This window comes from Rissa tridactyla, chromosome 2 (genome assembly GCF_028500815.1).
Source record: "Rissa tridactyla isolate bRisTri1 chromosome 2, bRisTri1.patW.cur.20221130, whole genome shotgun sequence".
Lineage (NCBI taxonomy): Eukaryota > Metazoa > Chordata > Aves > Charadriiformes > Laridae > Rissa > Rissa tridactyla.
In genome coordinates this window covers 122,824,055-122,848,326 of record NC_071467.1, presented here as the reverse complement: position 1 = coordinate 122,848,326, position 24,272 = coordinate 122,824,055, and the positions used below count along the sequence as shown (strand labels likewise).

The following is a 24,272-nucleotide window of genomic DNA, read 5'->3' as shown; positions in this document are numbered from 1 at the left end:
TGTCCCAAGGGCAATGCTACCCTCACAAAACAACAAATCTTGTCAGCTTAATCAATTTTTAAAAAGATCTTAACAACACATTATGACCTAGCCAACACCAATAGGATGCCAAAAGTTAAGGTCCAAAGGATAAAGCACATCTGTTTCCTCAACACCTCTGCATAGGAGAAAAACTGTTTTGTTAAATTCTGTCTGCCTGGAATTTTACTTTGCAGAAGAGACATATGCAGTAAAAGATACCAGTAATACGCACAGAAACCTAAATAAATAAAAAGTCAGCTCTCTGAACGAGTTGAAAAAATTCCATGCCTAGTTTCAAAGCGCCATCAGGGAACCTTTGATGATCTTTAATCTACAAATCTTACACTGAAATGTCAGCATTCTCATACCATCCCAAGGGAGTTGCCATATACCTAATATAGCAGCCTACTTTTCAGGCAAAAACAAAAGTATGAAGAGAGAACTTGTCAGAAATAATCTTAAAATCAACTAAGATCAGAATACAATCTCTATGTAAGAAGTGAAATGACACAACAACATGGCTCCTATTTCACTCACGTTATCAGTTGTATATCCAAAATGTTCTCACCTGCATTAGTAGAAATTACTCTTACCACAAAATAATACAGGTAGTTGTTCCCTGTCCCATACCAAATCACATTATTTTATTGGAATTTACTCTCTGCAGACTAAGCTGCCACCTGTAAATAACCTGATCCCTTCTAATGGATTTGCCATCTTTGCCACTTTATGACACTCAAAATTTTCTATCACTAGTTCAAGTCATGTTCTTTTAAAGACTTCAAGAAGGGAAAAAAAAAGACATAAAAACTAAACATATTATGAGAAAGAAAGTTCATCTTCAGAGTTGGATAAAAATAGGAAGAAACTGCTGTTACTGTTTTGTTTTTAAGACAGCTTTTTGCTCTGTTCTCAGTCATAGCCAAAGACAGCTGACAGAAAGGTAAATTCAATTCTTATTTTGATACATTTCATAATTCTAAAGAAATTCTCCAGAAGGGCAGCCATAAGCATTCATGGCTACTTTAAGACTATGCAAAGCACTACACTAACTAAAACAAAATATCAGTTTCTGCAGTGAACTATGCAAAAATTAGAAAGGATGTGCCAAATACACAACTAGTAAAATCAGACAGATCTCCTCTACCTGCGCAGTGTTGGTTCTGTGGTTCCAGGATTGAAAACACAAGCCTGATTCCTCTGGAAGTTCAGTGCACACGTACACACAAAATGAGAGTTCTTACTGAAAATACCCAAAATGAGCTTCTTTCCCACTTCCCCTGTCACCGACTGCTGCGTGTTCATCACTGATTTCCACTGTGATTAACACCCAGCAGACAAATCCACCAAGGCACAGGAGAACGCTTCTACATAAGAAAAGTACAGCATCCAGGCACAACCTACTCTCCTTTCCCTATAGCAATGCTATAGTTCACAAAAACCGCACCTATTTCAGATGGCACAATAGGCCGTATCCCACACAAATGCCCTCAGGACACACGTTTCCCTTTCACAGGTACACACAGGAGGAGGGAGGGAAATTGTCCCCAAAGAGGCTTGCAGGAGATTTTTTCAGTTAAGCAGTGTTCACAATTTTCTTTTGTTGGTTCTGATTTTCTAGGTACCTGATGTACCTTCAAACACCATTTTGCATGATAACTGATGCATGAAGTATGCTTAACACCTACCTCTATTCTATAACAAAAACCTTTCTATTAAGTCTTCTGGTCTTGGTTTATAGACGAAAAAAAAACAATTATGTTTTTTCCTGGCACAATTGTAAACAAATATCTATTGATAGAACTCTTACAATACACTGTACCTATACTCTAACAAGTATCCCCTTAACAATGCAACGGTAGGCCTCGAGCAGAGACCAAGATTAGATCCGTATTCCTTCCCCTGCCAGGGATGGATGCGACAGTTTTGTCTCTGATGAATCCTACAGCAGGCTGAACCAGCAACAGCAAGTGGCAGCTGCACGTCTGCTTTTCAGATTAGAAAGACAACATTGTACTTGCTAATGCTCTGCAGGAACTAGAAAGTAAAGTTATTTTCCAAAGAAGAAAGAGCATATAAAGAATAATGTATCAGCTTTTAGGTAGAACAGCAAATTGTTTTGGTTATTCTCAGCAGAAGCAAGTATAGTGATGATGCATTCAAGGGAGACCTTACTGACCATGACAAATTTAGTAAATTACACCAGTAACAAAGAATATGGTCTCCCCTGTCTTCTTTTCTCACCCTTTCCTGCCCACAAGCATTTGGGGGTGGGGGGGTTAAGCAAGAAAGAGGACTCCTCTGCTCAATTTTCTCCTACCATTTCAGCTGCAGGAGACTCCCTAGCTGTCATTTGTCACCTAATTGAAAGTATCTAGATTTTGTCTTCCCTGTCCATTTATTTTCTCTAAAAAGGAGGCAACAGAGAATCTGCTAAAGCAAAGTTCAAGTACATCGCCCTCACCTCCAGAATCATCTTCAATCCATTTGCTGACATGGGAGCCAAAATAAGCAGCATTTGCACATTCAAATGAACTCCAGAAAAATCTATAGTAAGGACGGGTTTGGTTTTTTAAAAAAAAAAATTCCTCAGGAAAAAAAAACAACTACATTCTATTTTACATTTTGGAAAAGTGGGTAAGTGAGAAAAATATAGGAGGGAATTCCTATCATGGAGATGCTTTATTCAGTGAGTGAATGGCTAATGTGAAACACAGACTAGAAGAACGGATTTATCTGTGCAGCTTGCTACTACAAGACAGGATTCTGTCTGCCAAAACACTAAAATAAAAAAAACAGACTTAAAACACAACATAACCTGTAAAGAGCATTCAAGTTTGTCCTGTTTGCAGTTTAGGAAGGAAGGATGTTAACCATTGCAGTCAATAGGCTCTATAGAGTATTCTTCTGCCAAAGGCTACAGAGGCAGAAAAGATAACAAAGATAAAACTTTAAAGTTTTAAAGGTTGAAGTGAAGAAAAAAGTTTCTTCTCCGCATTTTTATTTTAAAAGTCATCTGTTTCCTATCTGCATGCTAAATCAACTCAAGCTTGTCACAAGGCACAGAATGCTGACTAGCAAATACTTCACATGTACCTAAGTGGTGACATTCTTGACCAATAGGAAAATCATAGAATCATACAATAGTTTGGGTTGGGAGGGACCTTTAAAGGTCATCAAGTCCCACCCCCCTGCAATAAGCAAGGACAACTTCAACATCCAAACTGACTGAATGTTTCCAGAGATGGGGCACCTACCATCTCTCAGGGCAACCTGTTCCAATGTTTCACCACCCTCAGCGTAAAAGACTTCTTCCTTCTATGTAGTCTAAATCTTCCCTCTCTTAAGTTTAAAACCATTACCCCTTGTCCTATCACAACAGACCCTGCTAAAAAGTCTGTCTCCATCTTTCTTATAAGTCCCCTTTAGGTACTGGAAAGCCACTATAAGGTCTCCCCAGAGCCTTCCCTTCTCCAGGCTGAACAACCCCAACTCTCTCAGTCTGTCTTCACAGGAGAGGTGCTCCAGCCCGCTCATCATTTTGTGGCCCTTCTCTGGACCCTCTCCAACAGGTCCACGGTCCTTCCTGTGCTGAGGACTCCGGAGCTGTACACAATACTCAGGTGGGGTCTCAGCAGAGCAGAGTAGAGTAAAAATCCTTTCCACTTTTTTTAGTAAAATCCTTGACATTTTTCTCCCTCCTACGAAGAGAGTAAAATTCTCAGACCCAAAGACGCTTGTCTACGTGCAATCCCTCATCCTCAATTCACACTATATGTAACCACTTTCAGCTAATAATATCCTTCTCCAGCATATTTTTCAATGAAAGAAAAAAAAATCACAAAGAATTTAGCCAGTGATCAATGCACATACCTTTAATAATGTCAGCTAGAAATGAATTTGACAATATTTGACATTATTTTGACTCAAAAGTAGAAACACAGACAGGATTTTGCTTCACTGACTGTTCTTGTTGATGCACTTCCAAAATCAAGCACTAACAAAAAAGACAATCACAAAAACCTTTCCTTGAAGCTTTAGAGTGGAAATAAAATGTGTTGACTACCCTTCAAGACAAGATTGAAGACTTCAGTTTCATCCTCACGTCTGCTTATAGGCTTGAGGTCTAAGACTGACAACTCGTGAGAAACATGAAAACGAGAAGGAAAAATCACGTCATCTTTAAACTATTCCATGACAAAGGAGGCCATAAAAATATTCAAAGTTAAGACCTACACAATCCTAGATTCTGGATAAGATTCCACTAAACTGAATGCCAAGCTGCTGTCTTTCTACTCACATTACTGGAAAACAAAGCAGTAAAAACATCAAAAGAAAGGAGACTTTTTTTTTCTGTTTAAAACAATAAAGGTCTGTAAATCTGTTTAAAATAGCCACTATTTAATTATGATCTTCATAAGTGCATTCCTTAAATATGTCAGAAACTCTCAGCTACTTTAATTCCTTCCTTTAGAAGCAGTAAGATTGCAAGGCCTACAGTGCACAGAGAAGTCGTCAGCAATCCTTGAGTACTCAGCCATAAAGACTTCAAGGACACAAGCGGAGCAAAGGTACAGAGAAAGTAGATATATATCTACTTTTCAGGCAGTTCTCTTTATGGCATAATAGTGAGAGCTTTTAATGCTGAAGGAAGGAAAACTCAAGGGTAAGTCTGAACCACCAAAGCTAAGCCACTGATTATTTCTCACGCTCCACATGTGCCAGGACCTGTGCTGCTTTGCTGGACTGGACCGCTTTCAGGAACTGTAGGCTAGAAGCAAGAAAGTAAGTTACCAAACTCCTATCTTGTCTCTCCCTACAGAACTCTGTGGATCCTGCCCAGCGACGCCCCCTAGCATATTGGGACACTATGCGGGAGGTAACGAGACAGCACTGGCATGGGAAAATTTGGCAATAAATTGCAGGGTGCCATCACATCTCATGGGGAAGGCGTTTGAAACTTCCTGTCAGAAAAAATGTATGGCTTTTAAACTAACAAGAGTCATTTTCACTTGACAGTATCAACAGGTGACAGTAAAGGTCATCTTTTGGTTGCACCTTCTGGGTAAGAAATTTTAAAAAATCACCTGGAGGACACAGAATGGAAATGAAATATGTCATCTCTCAGAATTAGACTTTGCTAGAGGATTACTTAAAGGCATTAGTCTGATTAGATATGAGTTTATGCAGCTTTGATGACTCTGAAACTCTACCCACTCAGCAGAAATGTTAAGTCTATCAAAGTACGCCTGGACAAGATTAAATGTGTAGGAAAATCAGTAATCAAGACTGGTAGGCCAGGTTCTTTCAGGCAACTGTGTTGCATAACAGGGCACAGATCGTTTCACAGACTTTCAGTCAGGGAGAAGAGACTAAATACTTCAGCAGCTTTTAGTTCTTTTTTCTTTTGTTTTTTAAATTACATACCGAAGAACAAGCACATGTACACACTGAAGAATTAACTGTTTACACTCAGGTTTCCACAGTTACACCAAACCTGCTGGTGTGAACCAGTGTTACAGAATTTTGACTCCTGAAAGGATTCTTGAACAAGTTTAAAGTCTTAGGAGGAACAAAGAACAACGTTTTACATTTTATCGAGTACTTCAGAGTTGTGGCTTTCCTTTTTTTTTTTTCTCAAAAAATATGGGATTCCCTTTCAGCAATTACTAATGTTATGTTTGCTTTTTTCTGTTCTTGCACACGAATCCTCAAAAATCATTATCAAGTCAAAATACAGACACCGATATAACAGAAGATTATTTGGACACAGATTCAAGGACATGTACAACTCAAAGTCATCTATCTCTGACAGTTCACTTAGATCACATGGACACGAAAAACAACCTTCAGGGACTTTGAAACTAGAAAGTGACTTTTCTTTGAAGGATGCTTTTCATCTTTGTTCCAAACCATTCTCTTTTGAAATGAAATTATATCAAAGAATTCAATTAAATACATTTTATCATCACTATTTAAATACGTGCAACTTTTTTTGCATTTTCTACAAGAAAACCAGAATACAGAAAATAAGAAAACTAATTTTTTATTTATGTTCCTTTATGAAATATATCAGAACCTGGATGCCGGAAAGTCACGACATACCATAGTATAGGCATCAAAGTTTTTACACTGTTTTTTCCAAGAACCTTTTTTACATCATTTGCCTGCTTTTTAAGTGACCCTCTCACATTTCTATTTTTCCCCACAATTGGAATTCTTCAGAGGGCTTCCTACCTACCTTCCCACCTGTCTCAGCAGCCCTCGGGGCATACTCTGCCCTGTAGTAACAGGTTAGGGGGGATGTTGTTGAAGCACCTGAAGGAAACATAAAAAGCCATCCCGTATCCAGAGTTCTGCTGCTGCTGCTCCTCTCATATCAAGTCCTGCTCCTGCTCTTAGACTTGGGAGTGCAGCTTGTGTATGGAGAAACACTGGCCACCCTTTCAGAACACTAAAGGTCCAACTTCAGACATTATGGACAGAGATGTAGAACTGGGTGAACTGAAAAAAAACGAGCTACGTGGGGACTGAGAATTTCATGCCTGCTCATGAGAGAGCTCAATGCAGAATCACACTGTTCAACATTTTAGGCTCATAGAAGTTTGCCACTTTTTTTTTTTTTTTTTTTTTTTTTTTTAAATAGCAGCATGGGGAACTCTTTCCAGATTTAAAAAAAAAACAGAGTGAAATAAATCTGCCTCAGCAGCATCCTTGCATATAAAAAACTAGAAATATGATTTTTCGTTGTATATTGCATAATATTACATGCATTTTCATCAAACAGATCTGTATTGTGGTTTCAATCTCAAAAAAAAAGCAAAACAAGACAATGAAGCAGGTTCTGCACTGTCATTAAGAATATAGGCTGTTCTCCATGCCCACCTTTTTTTTTTTGTCTTGCTGTCTCCAGAACCCAATTTCCCTGAGAAGACTTAGGACAACCCCTTTTCCTCCTGTCCTCTGCTTTCAATAGATTTTGCATCTTTTTTTAGGCAAAGAAAAAAATTACAGTACCTGAGACTGTAGAAGTTTAAAAGCTGCTTGTCCCAACTTACTCTCTGAGGAATGGTTAATTTTGCCTGCTTCATTATCATAACAAAAAACCCAAAGGCACATAAAATAACACCCAAGAGAGTTTGTGCTCACCTGATGACAGTGTCCTGTTATGATGCTGGCCCACTTGATGCATGCTTTGCTGTAACAGAGTTAGGCATTCTCCAAGGCAGCTCAGGGTGGCAGCAGAGGTAGCTTTTAAAAGCAGCAAGTCCTGATCCAAGGCAGAAAGGGGGCCAGAACTTGGGAGAGCTTCAATGGCTTGTACAAGATTCTTCTGTTGTCCCTCAACTTGGCTCATGATCTGTAAAGGTCCAAAACCATCTGTTGTCATAGGAAATATCACTATGTAGCTGTTAAATTCTTATGGGTTGATATAGTGACTAAATATGAAGAACTACCACAAATGGATGTTAATGTTCTGATCCAAATATACCATATACTTACCTACAAAAACGAAGGGCTTGAGACTACCAAAGGCCTGTAAAAATGTCAAGACTATGTTAGAGAAAATTGTCTCTTAAAATAGTAGGTTCATAGTAGGTTTAATAGTGTGACTCATACTTTCTGAAAGTCTTCGTAAGGAAAAGTATGAAAATTCTACTTCCTTCTCCATTAGTAATTTAGGCTTAGATTTTCTTTCCTTTATATGTTATCTGAGACACCCAAGGAATTTACAGTGTCCCTTCTCCTTCTTTCCTACATAAAATATCTAATTACAGTTTAAGAACAGCCATTTTTAATTTCTCAAGCATCAGTAAGGAACTGTTGTTACAAAATAAGGTAACTTGTAAGTTTACGGACATTAGCATAGGATGCAACTTAAGAGTACTTATTTACTATCAGATATGAAATCCAGCTGTCAGGGAGAAAGTTAATTTGTTTCTAGATTTGGACTGTCCAGATGAAGATGAAATGCATGCTTGTATAGCAGATAAAAACAACATTATTTCAGCAGGCTGTTCTTTAAACAAATTGTCAAGCTTCCAAAATCCTTCCTAAAGCCAAAAGGAAAAGATGTTTGAAACTACTCTCCTGTTTTTACAGCCTATAGGATATTAGACATGCACATGACAAGCCTCTTTTCTTACACTTACCTTGCAAAAAACTTATTGCAAAAACTTATAGGTTCATACTCGAGGTATCCAAAGCTTTCAGAAAAAAATATCCAAAGGCTTCATAAACAACAAAGATTCAAGCTCTGTTTGTCTGAGCTACTAGACTGTAAAAATGTATTATTATGAACTCCATGACTTTATTAGCATTATCATATATTTCAAAGTATGGTACAGCCTCCTTCCTATACCCTCACTATGCTATGGTAAATAACTGATTAAAAAAGTATACGTTGAGTGCACTGAAAAGCGAGAAAGGAAACTGAACTCAAAGATGCAAATAACCATCCTTGCAAACCGGTTTAGAATGAAGCGAAAAGCTGTTGTTGCAAGGTTTGTAAGGAAACTTCGCTAAATGCCTTGCTGAAGGTTATAATAATGACATTTTAATAGACAACATTTAAAACCGAAGCCAAAGCTTCAGTAGAAGGCACAGTCAATTTTAATTCCCTTTGACAGAAAACCAGATCAGTCAGAAGGTGACACAGACCCCCAACAACATGCAGCTTTAGGGAACCGCTAAAACCCCAGGCAGCGCTCTGCTTTGAGAAGTCACACACCGTGTAACTGAGCTCTGCAGCACAGACAGAGGGTTACTTCAAAGCTAGAACAAAATCAAGAGCATCACAGACACACACTCATGCAAATATTCCTCCCTCGGGAAAAGAGCTCAGGGAGGCAACAAAGAAATGGCTAGGATAAAAAAAAAAAATCATCTTTTCCCTGTAAGACTGCACAATATAAATGTATGGAAAACTGCTTCCCTCCTGTTCCTATCCTGAATAAGAATGTGAAGTTGAAAACCTGATGTTCTCATGCTCCACTGTGACAGAAATGTTCTATTTTCACTTCTAAGTGACTGGTTTTCCTACCTTCCTTTTTCTTGTCCTTTTTTTTTTTTTTTATTTTGGTGAGAAACAGTAATATTTCCAAATAAATGCTTCCATAGGAAATAAAATCCAAAATAAAACTTTGAAAACTTCAAACATTTCAATTTTCCCCTCCATATTAATAAAAGGCAATATATTCTTCTGCAGCTAAGACAGGAGGATAAGATAAACTGACTTGGGAAACATATGGAAAATTAACTGAATGTTTGCAGTTATCACCTAGCCCAAAGCTTTACAGGCTTTTATCAACTATATCATTCCTAGATTAGGAGAAATTTAAAAAAAAAAAAAAAAAAAAAAAATCAATGATTTATTCTCCCTTTAGCCAAAACAAGGTATTGCTCCGAGTCATACTATCCTCTAGCTGACCTAAGATAGTTTTAAAGAAGCCTTTTTGATTCATCCTTTCTGTGCTACCTAGCTTCACGTTATCATCATGGTACCAGCAGCTGCTCTACAGACCTGATGCAGCAGAAGACTCCAAGAACGCCAACTTCTGTGTAGGATTCAAAGTATTAGAACTTGCCGAACATTTGCTGCATGAGCACTGATCAAAACCACTCTGTTTAAAGTGCTGAATGAAGAGAACAAAAAGGAATACCTCCCCTATTCTAGACAGTCACAGAACAACTCTGTGGCAAAAGGGGAAGGAAATAACGTATATTATTGAAATAACTGAACTTTTTTTACATGCTTGCCAATATTTTTTTATAAAAAAAAAGTCATTGACAAAAGGTTTTAGAAGAGTTGAAGTGTGGTTGTTCTAAAAAGAGTAAATCAAAGAGGAGCTAATACAAAAACACCAAACTGTGCTAGACGAAACTTATTAAACACATTAACCCTTAACAGGGCAGACACTATGCCATGCAGCTCTAGTATTATCCGCTATCTTACTTATTTATCAGCACTCTAAGCTGGCTGCAAAACCAGAATCAAAAGCTTTGATTTTGAGATAGTTAAATTGTAACTTTCATTTTCCAAAGTGAAAAAGCTTGCTTCAGTTTGAATGACTTTGCTCTTGCACTGGGTTATTTTAGCACCTTACAGCTCTCCGTCCTCCCCATTTGCAAATACAGAGAGCTGAAAGTAGTAGTTCTCTACTTCTAACAACAGCAAGGATATTTGCCCCTGTCTCCTCACCAAGTCTTAACCCAGTTCTCTTTCCACTCTTGTTTCAGCTTTGGATCCCTTCTTCACCTATAAATAGCTTCTCACAACATGGAAAAGAAACCACATATTCCCACAAATGCACTCAAACTTCAGAAATACAACTCTATGCTAGATACAAAATAGAAAAACTGAAAGAACTATCAGGACTACATGTATTAAAAGGAATTACATGCATGCATATGTCTAACATTAGTAGGCCTGCATTTATCTAACTGCAAAATGTTAAGAGAAAGCCTCGGGCTAGGAGAAGACTAGCTCATACAAATGGTTTGCTCCTTTCTCCATCTTCATCCTGCAGCAGAACAAGCAGACCACGTCACGTGTTCCCTATTAACAGCTGCTCCTAAAGCTTGACGGAGATTCAGACCTTTCAGCCTGCCAGAAATTCTCAGGTATTGTCCATATTCTTGTGGTGGGTTGACCTTCGCTGGACACCAGGTGCCCACCAAAGCTGCTCTATCGTTCCCACTCCTCAGATGGACAGGGGAGAGAAAATATAACAAAAGTCTTGTAGGTCAAGATAAGGACAGGGAGAGATCATTCAGCAATTACCATCACAGGTAAAACAGACTTGACTTGGGGAAATTAGTTTATTATCAATCAAATCAGAGTAGGTAATGAGAAATAAAACCAAATCTTAGAACACCTTCCTCCCACCCCTCCCTTCTTCCCAGGCTCAACTTCACTCCCGACTTCTCTACCTCCTGGCCCTGAGCAGCGCAGGGGGAATTGGGAATGGAGGTTGTGGTCAGTTCATCACACGTTGTCTCTGCCACTCCTGCCTCCTCACATTCTTCACCTGTTCCAGTGTGGGGTCCCTCCCATGGGAGACAGTCCTCCACCAACTTCTCCAACATGAGTCCTTCCCAAAGGCTGCAGTTCTTCACGAACTGCTCCAGCATGCACCCCTTCCATGGGGTGCAGTCCTTCAGGAAGACCATGCTCCAGTGTAGGTCCCCCGCAGGGTCACAAGGCCTGCCACCAAATCTGCTCCAGCATGGGCTCCCCTTTCCATGGGGTCACAGGTCCTGCCAGGAGCCTGCTCCAGCGAGGGTTCTCCTCGGGGTCACAGCCTCCTTCACACACATAAACCTGGTCCAGCATGGGGTCCTCCACAGGCTTCAGGTGGATATCTGCTCCACTGTTAACCTCCATGGGCTGCAGGGGAACAGGCTGCCTCACCATGGTCTTCACTATGGGCTGCAGGGGAATCTCTGCTCCAGCACCTGGACCACCACCTCCTCCTCCTTCTTCACTGACCTTGGTGTCTGCATAATTGTTTCTCTCACACATTCCTCTCTACCAGCTTCTGGTGGACAGCAGTTGTTTCCCCTTCTTAAACGTGTTATCCCAGCCCACATGGTTTCAGCCTTGGCCAGCAGCAGGTCCACCTTAGAGCTGGCTGGCATCAGCTCTGTTGGACATGAGGGAAGCTTCTAGCAGCTTCTCAAAGAAGCCACCCCTGTAGCCCGCTCGCTATCAAAACCCTGGCATGCATACCCAATAAAATTCTTCTGAATAACGCTACCCTCAAAGAAACCTGCTATCCAATGACACCCTCACAGAAGACTGCAATGGGAATCATCTCTGACTTTTTCCTCAGTAGGTCATCTGCTTGCTCCAAAACAGCCAATTCACAGCTTCTGTTGCTGCCTGCTTCCTCCCCTCCCTGGCTAATCTCAAAATCCTGTGTGATTGCTTTTCCTACTTATCCCAGCCACTGCAACTGCTAACTACTCCTTCACAGCTGGAATTGCACCTCCTGGATCTTCCTGTTATGAACACAATGACAACCATAATGTATGGGAACAAACGGTTATGTGACAAGATCCCAAACAAATGGGTGAAATAGAAACGACGCTTGTCTTGGGGTCACCCCCACAATATGTGAAAGATAAGCAGATGTATTTCAGATGTCAGAAAAAGAAAGAACATTCTTTCATCCAGTAAATAAGCTAAAATTAGCTGCTATAAATTAATTTAAGACGTAATAATGAAAAATTGAGGTGCTACTTTCTGTGCTAAAATAAAAAATTACAGTAATTCAATATTTTGTTAAAATACTAGATGATATATTAATCTTTCCCATGCAGAGAAATCATCTTACAAAACCTGAATGTCATTTTCAATTTAAGGCTTCAATTTGTTTCTTAAACTAGAAAGAGAGAGAGAGAGAGATTCCCAATCATTAAGTATAATAATAAACTCTCTGTTAAAGATTTTTCCTCCTATCCTAAAACAAAGATAAATAGAAATTTCAAAGGAAGAAAACTGAATAGCCACACCTAAACAGAAGAGCATATGACTGCTTTTGACATGATTTTATTTACAGTGGAAATGCTTTTGTTATCCAGACTCCAGGACTAAGAGGCCTAAGTCTGGTTGTCCAGCCCAGATGGGTATTATGACAATCAGAACATCTTTCTTTCTAGAATTACTGGTCTATGGGATCTCACCCAACTAACACAGCACATCACAACAACCTAAAGCAAACACCAGCTTTAAGCCATCTATAAAACTTCCCCAATCCACAGCTGTCTCAGCGGCATCTCCCAAGACACAGTGACTTCAAGCTCCCTGGAACAAAGGAAGAACGACATCAGCCATATGACCTTGAAGGGCAAGCAGACACTCTCCCTTTGTCATACAGGCCATGTGGAGCTGGCCGAGAAAATAAAGTAGTGTCACCAATCCTGCCTTTCTATGTAACCACTTAAATACTTCAGATCTTCCTACTTTTCTTTGGAATATAAAATCCAAGGAAGATTCTTCACACCTCCCTAGCCACAATCTTATGGCATTTTCCTTTTCTGGTATTGACCTTCACACATATTGAATACTTTTAGACCTAGTATTAAGATATGCCTACCCATGTGTATGAAAAAATCCAAAACACTCCAGAGAAAAAGGAAAACATTCTTTTAGCGCTGAGAACCCACAGAAATTCTGTATCATCAAGCTCCTCTGTGACGTGCTAGAAATAATTAATCGAGACATTCAGCTCAATCAGTTAATAACTCTTTTTCTCTACTGTAGTATTCTCTGTGCACCACCACTAGCAGCACTACTTATCTCTACGCAATTCCTTTGAAAGATTTAATGCAGCAATTTTTATTTTTAAATCCTTTCCATTACTGACTGCATGCAAGTTGAAAACAATTATTAAAAACATGGGAAAATAAACAACACAGTGCTTATATGAAAAACAGAGCATCTGTAAAAATAAACAGTTGTGTGGGAAAAGCTCTAGACATTTAAATAATAACAGAAATGCAACATGGATCACTTTCTTACCAACATTAAGTCAAGTTGCCCTTGTGAAAAGTTTACTGCCTTCCAAGGCTGGGAAATAGCCAGTTTTCTTCTTCACTTTCTAGGGAATTTTTTGTTTGTTTGGTAGGTTGGTTTGTTTTTTTAAATAAATAAAGTGTTATATGAAAACACGATATCTCTCTCCCTATCCACACACATACACACTTTCTGGAAATATTAGTTTCTTGCTTTTAGACAACAGTACCAAAAGAAAAACATTTCAGAAGAGATTGCAAAAGGACACAAGGAGAAACCAGCTTTTCAAACCACCCTAGACTAAGTCATAAGTGATATGAGTCAGGACCTTGATTCTCACTGTTAAATAAGCATATACCACAGGGGGGTGGTTTTTTCTGTTCTTTAATATAAAACACTGCTTTTCTTAAAAGCAAAAGCAGATGAGTGACAGAACAGAAGAAAGTCCACACACAAAACATAAAAGCCTTCTAAGTAAGTCTAAGTAAACCCAATAGATTGGGTTGCCATGTAAACCTAATATAGTCATCAATTCTGACCTTGAGCAAGGACTCCTCTTGCAATCTTGACCTGTATTTCATCAACAACAACAGGAACTGTCATATTGTAAAAATTAAAGGTTAAAACAGACAACCAACATACATCAATGTATTTTTTTATACATTTATGTATAACTGTATGTATCAAGTATATATCAAAATGGAAGACAGAGATACCTGGAACTCCCACGTCACTAAAGCAATCATACCAGTCATTGATTTGACACACTAGCCACCAATTCAGCTTAAATTCACAATTCCCACTTAGTATTTCCATGAAGCTTTCCCACATTTAACTATTTATTCTGAAAAAGGAAAGAGCATAAACACACGCAGAAAAGACTATTGTAAATACTGTTAAGCACCAGCTCAACAGGTATACCTCTCCAACTGAGAAGTATGCAACTGCAGTAAAAATGATTTTTTTTTTTTCCCCAATTTAATGCATTTTTGTTTTGAGTTAAGCATTTATACCCAACCACTGCAGAGCAAGAGAACTTTTCCCTTGGCTTAACTTCTGAAAAGCATTCCCAAACTACTCAAGGTCACTTGCTACGTGCATCTCACTACTTGACAAAAGAAATTGTCTGATAAGGATTTATAGACTTCTCTCTTCTCTTAAGTAAAGTCACATCCATAGATCTTTCAATGGGATTCCATCAATAGCACACAAGCTAGGAAGGCAGCTTAATATATAACTAAAGCAAAAGAGCTATGCACAGAGGTTGCTGCTAGAAGTACCGCAATATAAAACGCAAATCTCTTAAAGAGAATTTTGCATTTCAGCTTTAAAAGTGTCTAATGTGGAAACAGTACAAGACCAGATGACCGCAAACATGCTTAAGTTCCACAAGTAACAATCTGTACATTTTGTTACAATAAAACCTGAGCTTTTGACTAGAAAGAACCTCCTTGAGCTGCAAACAGAAAGGAATTCTACCCCAAAAGCTTCAATCTGGATGAAGACCCACAGTAGCCTCTGTGAACATTACTACAGTAATGAGAAAAAAAAAAAATTTAAGAAAGGATCCTAGAACACCAAGTGAGATATTCTGAAAGCATCTTGGAAAGATGGAACCAGATAATGACATCGATATCAATTGTCCTTTCTTGATTACTGCTTCCCTCCCATTACAGAGAATAAGCCCATAATTCTCCATTATTGTCACCTCAGGGTAGCAGTCGGCTTGACCTCAATTATTTTAAAGAAGCAAACAATGAACAGTAAAATTGGAATGACTTGTTATATAATAGTTATTAAGGCTTAGACACATACATCCTATCAACGAAGCTTCAAAGGAGCAAGTTAATTTTCACTTGGCATGTAATTTGCAGACAGAGACACAAAAAGTGACGGAACAAACAGAACTATACCTCTGACAATCAGGATGGCAGCCAATCACCAGCGCACACTTCTTTTTCTTTTCAGTCCTTGCCTCTGCTTTCACAATTCTATTTCTTCCCTCAGAGAAGAATGAAAACAAGCTCCCCCCACCCCCATCCACTGTTTTGTTCTCTTTTCCCTAACCAGGAATCCACATCATCTCTGTTAAGGGAACAAATGAAAAACCAGTTGCTATATATCTTCATTGTCTCAGCTAACAAAAAATTATTTCCTTTGGGGTTTTGTTTTGGCTTTTTTAGCTCAGTCTCATCGTGCACTTTGCAGGGTGGTTCCTTGTAAGTAAAACCTTACAGAACAGAGAGCAAATGTCATTAGGACTGATGCTAAAAGCCAAGTCTAAGACAACTGGGAGAAAACAAGGTGAGAAGGAGAAGGCCTGGCCCAATTGTTTCATGTTCTTAGCTATTCTTTCCAATCTGCTGCTTCCATTGACACTGCTGCTGTTCCACTGGTCGCCATCAGCATCTCCAGGGACCTCAGCTCACGATTTACACTCCAGGGAGTAGCTGTTATTTATCGAGTCCTGTCATGCACTTTTTAAATTGGCTAGTTTATTCATTCATATACTAGACGTGATCCTATGTTCCATTCTTTATGCATTCAATTCCTATTTTATATCTTTAAATTCTGTATCTTGGACACTTGCTGCATATCCTTACAACATAGTACCATTCTGTTTTGTGAAGACAACATTCACTAATCATTTGATGGACTACAGACTTCTTACTCATTGGTCAACCTTCCAGTAGTTTATTAGTCACACCTCCAAGCTCCCTTGCTGTTAGTTGCACAGCTACAATAATCAGACTTTGTATTTTGTGGGTCTGCATACTATTGCTTTAGCCCATAAGGTTGTTGGATCTGGGGGAGGGAAGAAAAAGGTAAGAAGGGTCTTTTTTGTTGATGGGTCTGGAAGCCTTCAACATTCTTTTCAGTACCAGAGAAGGAAAAGTAATCCACCTTCCCAAGAAATTGTCAGTCTGTTGAAACTCAGGCATATGGGAAGGGAGGGGATAAGTGAAATTACAGAAAAGATCTTGTGTCCTTTGAGATGGACTACGACGAAAAGTTCAAATCCTGCCAGACAATGTTTTAGCAAACAGTCAACCTTGGATTTTCTAAACTGGAGATGCTTTTAATCTTAGTCAATACCCTGAGATATTCAGCTTCCTTTGAATGCCTTATTTTACAGAGGAAAGGGGGGGAAGCCTCCCAAAATTTGCTAGTTACTTTGAGAATGTCATCTTGCTGCTTAAGATCTGAAGAGGAGAACACTTCTCCCTTCCAAACCAACAGAAACTTCAGGTTCTTTTCCCTGTGGAAGAGCAAGATTTAAAGAGAAAGATTTACAAACAAACCAAAGTACTAAAACACTGGAGGAAAATAAAATTCCTCTGATAGTGTCAGCTATCTTAAGAGCGCTTAATGGAGCTACTCCACAGGTCTCTAGGAGACAAGTTAAAGCTATTTAGTAAGAGCTGGCTGCCATAATAAATACTCAAGTGAAAAAGCATGATTCAGACAAATTGTACCAATGAGCACTACTTTCCCCACAAATTAGAATGAGTGGGCTGTACATTTTCTGCAAAATGATCACTATCAATCTAGCACTGGTCATTTTGCCACTGGAGGGAGGTGTCTGGGGATCAGGGTCTATTGCAGGAGACACAACAGGTTTTCTTTTTTGCCTGTTGGATTAGAGCTCCCTGCGGATACTCCACACATGTAGGTAATGCATGACATTTGCTAACAGTATAAGGTTTGTACTAAAACACAAATAGTAAGTGCCAGGTTCCCCCACCATGAGTTCTTTTCTTGCGCATTTGCTAATCTACTTGCTATATTAACCACATCCTACTAATAGTCACCTTCTGAGACTTACCCTTTACTATCAAAGATGACTCAAGGGGAGCAGGGCGTTGGGATCTTGAGGTAAAACTACAGAGAAGAGAAAAAGCAGACAGTGTCTGCCAAGATTGTTTCCCCCACCCCGAGTTGCCTCCAGTGATCCAGAACCAAAAATTAGAGAAGCAAAAGGAAGGAGCTTGCAAGTTCAAGTGAATCTTGGACGGCAACTGGCTGCCATCTAGCCAAGCAGGATGCACATAGCTGTATTTTAAACCACGGAATGCTGCACCGAGAACACAGCTTATAAAAAAACACCTTGCAGGAAATTCTTCTTATGCAATTTTACTATAAAAATTACCTCAAAATCCGCAAGGAAAGTCATTAGTTTTAGTGATTAAACGTTACTTATAAGCAGATGTTATTCTATGGGCTCTTCTGAGTAGCAGTTCACATTTCAGAAGGATCACTTTGGTGAAGTTAATAGCTATAGCACAGAGCTGGAAAGCATATTTTAATTATCAGCAATTAAGGCCAATTTGTGAATTTTAAGCATTCAAAAGAGCACCTAAAAGGTTGCTGCTAGTCATTAAGTCAACATCATCACAGGAAAATTCTATTAGTTTACCACAATACAGCATACTACTGATAAAAACAGGTTGTTGTACTTTGATTGAAATCAGTCTTCAGAAGAGGAAAAGGTCATGTTGTATTAGAACATAAATTACACATTTCAACATGCACAGCTTCAAGGATGTGGAGGTCTCTCTCAGAACAGATAGTGCTAGGAAACGTAACTCAATCTTTTTTAATTTTTTTTTTTTTTTTAAATTATTCCATTCCATCTGGGGTTATATAAACACACATACAGCTATTCAGAGTAGTCCAATATCCCATATAGTACTTATCCAAATTTCTGATGGATACTTCCAGTGCTTCTTCTCTTTCCCAACACAGCTTATACTTCCTTTCACCCCTCTCCCAGTTAGTCACCTAGCTTGTAGTGTCCAAGCATAAAATAAAATTTTATTTCTGTCATTATAACAATTCTCAGGTGTCCAGTATACACTGGAATGACCTTCAATTTTAATCAAAGTAGACTTTACTTCCCCATCTTGCAGCCAATTCACCTTATGTTTTCTGAAGAGCAAATGAACTGTCACTATCAAAGCTATCTAATCTTGCCATTCCTGAGCCTTGAATAAAGCGTACCTGTACAACCTGTGACAAAGCATTCCAAATCCACCCCTTTGACTTCTCCCCATGTCCTAAAGCTGACTATGAACTGGTTTAAGTTGACATCATTAACTTCACAGCACTGAAGTGATTCAACACACACTACCACAATTTTGAGTAGCAAACTTATGACATACTGTAATATGTCTGAATTGCATTTATACAGCAACTTCTCCACAAATTCATGTGCTTTGTCAGCTTAGACCTACCAATAAAACTGCAATTAGATAACTGGGGATCTCTGTGAGAAAAACTGCAAGCAGTCATCCCAGAATACAGCAGATATCACCAGAAGAATATGCTAAGCACTATGTGCAAGAACATAAGACTCTGTTTCCTGAGCAAGAGAAAAATGTATGGACCATAAAAAAAATTCAAAATAATTAATCAATTACAGGTATACATCTAGTACCTATAATACGAAGCTACTTTAAAGTATATGTCAAATTCAGGTAGGTATAGTTCAGTTTAGCTTGTTAGGATGAAGTGTTGCTAGCCGTCATGTTATTAGCCATATTTTAAAAGCATATTATCAGAAATCAGAATTGCAAACAAGAAGCGGGTAAGCAGCTGCTTAAAAGCATCTGTTTAACACACACAAAGTTTCTAAAGCATTTAAAACCTGCAAGCCAAGCATAAGAGATGGAGATCACAATAAAAACATACAGCAACAGCTGCTAGAGATCAGCTCTTTGTTAAATAACTGATGAGAGCTATAGTGTTTATTATTCCCATTTGTTGTAAAATCAAAATGTTTCCTGTATTTCTTAGGGCAGCATGCAGCACTTTGGGTGTTACACAAGGAGTTGAAGATTATAGTAAGTCCCTCGATAAATCTGTATAATAATGTAAACTGAATGGTATGCTTAAAATATATAAGGCATTTCTATGGTTACTTTCTCCTGGAGGGCCTTTATGCAAGTACTTTCTGTACTTAGTATTTGAAACTTGGCTAGCCACCTAATATTACATTGTCATACATTAACACTGAGAACATTCAAAAATATCTTCTACTTAATTTAATAAAAATAGCATTTAAGTGTGGGCTAACAAAATAGCCCATGTATCTTAGAAGCTGCAATTTGCATTATAAACAGAGCTACAGAAGGTAAATGCACCTTGTGGCGTTCAGGGTTTCCTACGAAGATCACTGCTGCACCAGCCAGTCACCCAGAAGCCCACACTGAAAGCAAGGCCACTAAACAAGCAGCCATGAGATGTGACACCCTAATCTGAGAAAAGATTTACCAAACTATATTTTCTCTAATGCTTCATTTTCAAACTGTCAACTCTAAATTGAAACTACTGCAGTATTTGTGCTTTAATTGTGAAAGAAAACAGCCTTGTAGTTTTCCAAAAAAATAGGTAAGTATATGATATACTATGGTGTTTTATATATGCATATAAAACAGAACAGTTGAATTCTGTCTAGTTTTGAAGGCCTCTAAAAGCTGGAGACTGAATACCCTTCATATCTGACTTCTCTCAAGCTCCTTTGGGAACCTACCATTTACTTAAAATTTAATGAAATATTTTAATAACTGTGAAGAGTAATCTTAGCTTCTCTGTAATTTCTAAAGAAAATGAATGCTGCAGCAGTCTCTGAATGTAGCTATCATACGCACTGTATTATCCCTAATTTATAAATTGCCATTATTAAACGATTGAAAATTATTGTCTTTGCACATGCTCAAGTATTACTAAACTACAGACTGAAAAAAAATTAATTAAAAAAAGCCATGTTTGCATCATTTATATTTTTCAGATTTGGAGGGGAAAAAAAAAATCAGAAATAATGGGCTGGGTTCACTCTTGGCATAACCTGCATGGACAAAGGGTGTAATTTTAGTAGAACATTTGCTCTATGATTCCCATAGCAACCTTCATTCTCCCTGCCTGGGTATCTGCAATCCAGGATGACTCAACCTTTCCATGAATACAAAATCAAATGCACAGAACAAGGTGCAGTTTAGGAAGGTGTAACTTATATGCAGTCTTAGCGACCTCAAAGATATTGCAAAGGCAAGGTAAAGATTCAGAGAATACAAGAGTATTCCACTCATGTTTATGTGATTTAATAACTATTGGTTTATAGTATTACAATACTTTACATTTCCTCATCCCCAAAGTGGAATAGTTAATGCTACTTACTGAATAATTTTTATAAGCACATGCACACTTACTAGTTTGGAAGGTACTAGGCCGACACTCCCAGAGATTTAAGCATCCCATTTATCCCCTTGGAAGGTGTGGGTTTATTGATATTCGCAGTACTGACTTGAGGTAGAATAAACAGATATAGGAGATGAGACTTCTATAGACAAGTCAAATAGCCTCCAAAGAAATCTGGTTTAGAGTGGAGATTGTTTTCCCTGTTTTCCACCCCTTGCTAATTGAAATAAAAAATTTGTGACAATGAGTTTGCAGACAAAAGAAGTGTAATACATACAATGTATATAAAGTATAGATGTATTGGTATTAAGATGTAACCTATTAAGTAACATATCATTTTCTGACCAGCATCCATCTACAGTTACAGACCGACTATTTTGTGTATGATATGATGCACTTGATTAAAGATGATCAAAAGGATGACCCTTTATACCTTTAATTCATTATGTATAGTGGGGGCTGGGAGGAAGGTTTTAAATACAAGCCCAGGAAAAACTGTAAATCTATAACTAACAAAGGTTCCTCCTCTGTGTTTTCCCTTCTCTTTCCAAAATTACCACTCACTGCACCACCACATCCTTTCTCCAAAAGAACTGAAAACAGGATACTTAGATTTCAAAAGTGAAACACTATAAATGATTTCTTTAGTATCTTTAAATTACCAATATGAAGCTCCCTGGTCAGTCCAACCGAGAAACTATAGAGTATATTTACTGTACTAGTTTTGAAGTGCAGGAAGACTCTACTTAAAAGAATCAACCAAACTGCCACGAAGAAAACACCACAAAGCTACCTTTTACACTAAAACATGCCTAGAAGGAAAAATGGGCACGATTTTAGGTAACTAGTTTTATATCTGCCTAGCAAAGGCACAGCAGCAGACTCCAGCAGTGCTATTGCAGCTGCAGTCCATGGTTATCAGGCCTCTCCCTGATAAAGCATCCACATTACTAGGCCTGAAAGACTGAAGTTAGCCTAGTTTAGCAGTCCATCCTATATCCATACCTTTTAGTTAGGTAAACATGATGAGATCATTTTCATCTTCTAAAAGCAAATATTTGATTGGTCATGCAGTCCTGAAGGTCATCTTTATCACAAAGCTTGGTCTCACCTTCCTACGCTCCGAAATCAAGATGAGAACTGTCAGTGAAAGCAATAGATTTAACATATAGCACTTCTCCCTACTTACACAGAAGTTTACCAAACTAATCAAAATTATACACATACTTTCAAAAACACTTCAATTGTTAACAGGATTTTTTAAAAATGTTCTTTGTGCATACTTCGCACTGTTTAGGCATGATGTTCAAGGATCCAAATCAATATTTTTACCTGTGCCCTTATCGCACAACCTCACATAACCTCAATGCTATCCCAAACACCAAGAGCCACAGCATGCTTTTTGCTAGAACTGGCATTAGATTGATCTTATCCATTGACATTTTTACGTACACACTTCCAGAGAAACAAGGAGGATTAAAAAATTGAAACAAAAAGCAAAACTTCACTTTTCAAAGCTGAAAAGTAAAATCTGGCATGGAATGAAAATCATCAGGTTTTCCCCTACTACCAGCTTGAACACCGATTACAAAGTTTTACCATCAAGAAACTCACAGCTTAGTGTATGTACGTTAACACATGTGGAAGCCCTGCAAGTCCGAATGCTTCTCCAAGTGGTTTGAGTACTGCATCTACTTTTTCACCTACAATGCTGCCTGTGCAGTGCTTTAATTCTATAACACAACACAGTTATCCACAGACAACAGTATCCTTTTTTGCTAACCGTAGCTAGTCACAGCTCCTAATTTTGCTATCCCAATATTACAACGACCTGAAGACGTTCACTTCTCACTTGAAAATTCCCAAAGTGTTTTAGTATCATATCTCTTTCTCCTAGTAACCACATAAAATTGGACAATTGCAGCCCCACAAATTGCAGGTAAACCTCACTCCACCTCCCACCCAAGGCGCAAGTCCTAGATTTTCCTATATTGTAAGGCAGGAAGCAAAGAACTATCAGCTAGTTGCGTAATTCCTGCAGGAATCAAACAGCAATCACGTTTATATATGGCAAAGGACATGCAAGAAGCAGTAGGACTGTCACCTTACCAAAAAGCAGTCTGAAAGCATTCTGCCAAAAAGCAAAAACATTCTGGAACTGCCCACTGGCACATAAAATAGATGTCACACTGGTGGAGGCCCCATGAAATCTGGATCTCACCGTACCAGATGTTCAGAAACACTTGCTGATGTCTAGGCCAGTGTAGAGCATCAAAAGTTGTAACAAACACCACATTTCCAAAGGGATCAGAAATTCCTCTATTACTTTTTTTAATTATGGAAAAAAAGTATTTCTCTAGGCTTATTTTTGTTAACTTCATTTAATTTCTCTAAACTTCTGTAAATAATTATATAAGTCACTATAACATGTTTGCATACTGCAATTCTTAGTTCTTTCACAACAATGGCAACACTGGCAGAGGTCATACAATAGTCATAGATGTTCTCAGCCAAAATAAATGCCACTCCAAGATGAAGCGTGCCACTATTATTTAGTTCCGTGACAGCTAAAATTTAATATGAAGTGTGACGTGGCCAGTTGGCTTTATGTTCCAGTTAATCTTAACTGCCTGCAGTAAAGAATTCTGCAAGCATAAGTCTTACCACAAATTGTTAAGAGGATAATAATATGCATAGTTTAAAAAACAGAATTCAGTTTCATGACCGCACATAGTTAGGTTTTACCATAAAACCACCTGCTAAAAAATCAGATGAAAGCACCCCTTTAATAATAAGTTATGGCCCAAATAAAGACATAGTATCTTGAATAATTCTGCATAAAATGCAACACATAGCAGATCAGCTGTCCCAAATCAATGTATGGTGAATTTTAGTTTTGATATAACATTCCATAAATCAGTATGGACTGGACTATTAATATCAAGTTAATATAAGCAAAAATCTGATTTAAGAGAGCAATATTATTTTAAACAAAAAAATTACATTATGATGAAAAAGAATGTTCCTGAGCTCTTTTTCAATTCAATGTTATACAAAAGTAGTCCTGAGTATTAAAAGTAAAATTTTTATAGCAGTTAAAAGTTCCATATTCACACTCAATTGTAATTTACCAAAATTTTGAAAAAAAGTAAACATCTAATTTCACAACAGAAACACTTACTACATGTGTCATTTTGGAGACCTATGCAGTTGCTTTTACTATCTTTACCGAATTTTGCATTTATGTTGTCTAAAAAAAAATAAAAATAAATTTAATCAGCCACAACAAACAACAGAAGGAAGCAATGTGTTGTTTACTCTTGCTATGAAAGGAAAAAGGGGGAAAAAAAACAACAAAGTATTACCAAATATCGTTGCATTATGTCAATTTGTCCTATTTGCAACATGGCAATACACTTCATTTTTTCCAAATAACACGGACAAATCCAGAAAACCTGGTCAAGAATTGAGTAACAATTTCAGGTTCAGCATTTCCCAGAGAGATTGACCAAGACAGTGAAGACCGTATGTCCCA

At 38.1% G+C, this 24,272-nt stretch overlaps 1 protein-coding gene across 2 annotated transcripts in view; it reads right to left on the bottom strand.

Moving 5' to 3' along the window:
* OSBPL10 (oxysterol binding protein like 10) overlaps positions 1–24,272 on the bottom strand; it is a 117,883-nt gene that overhangs the window by 44,239 nt on the left and 49,372 nt on the right. For both annotated transcript variants that reach the window (XM_054193432.1, XM_054193431.1), the window contains exon 5: positions 7,171–7,381. In XM_054193432.1, coding sequence (XP_054049407.1) covers positions 7,171–7,381 — 211 coding nt within the window. The remainder of the gene's footprint in view (positions 1–7,170; positions 7,382–24,272) is intronic.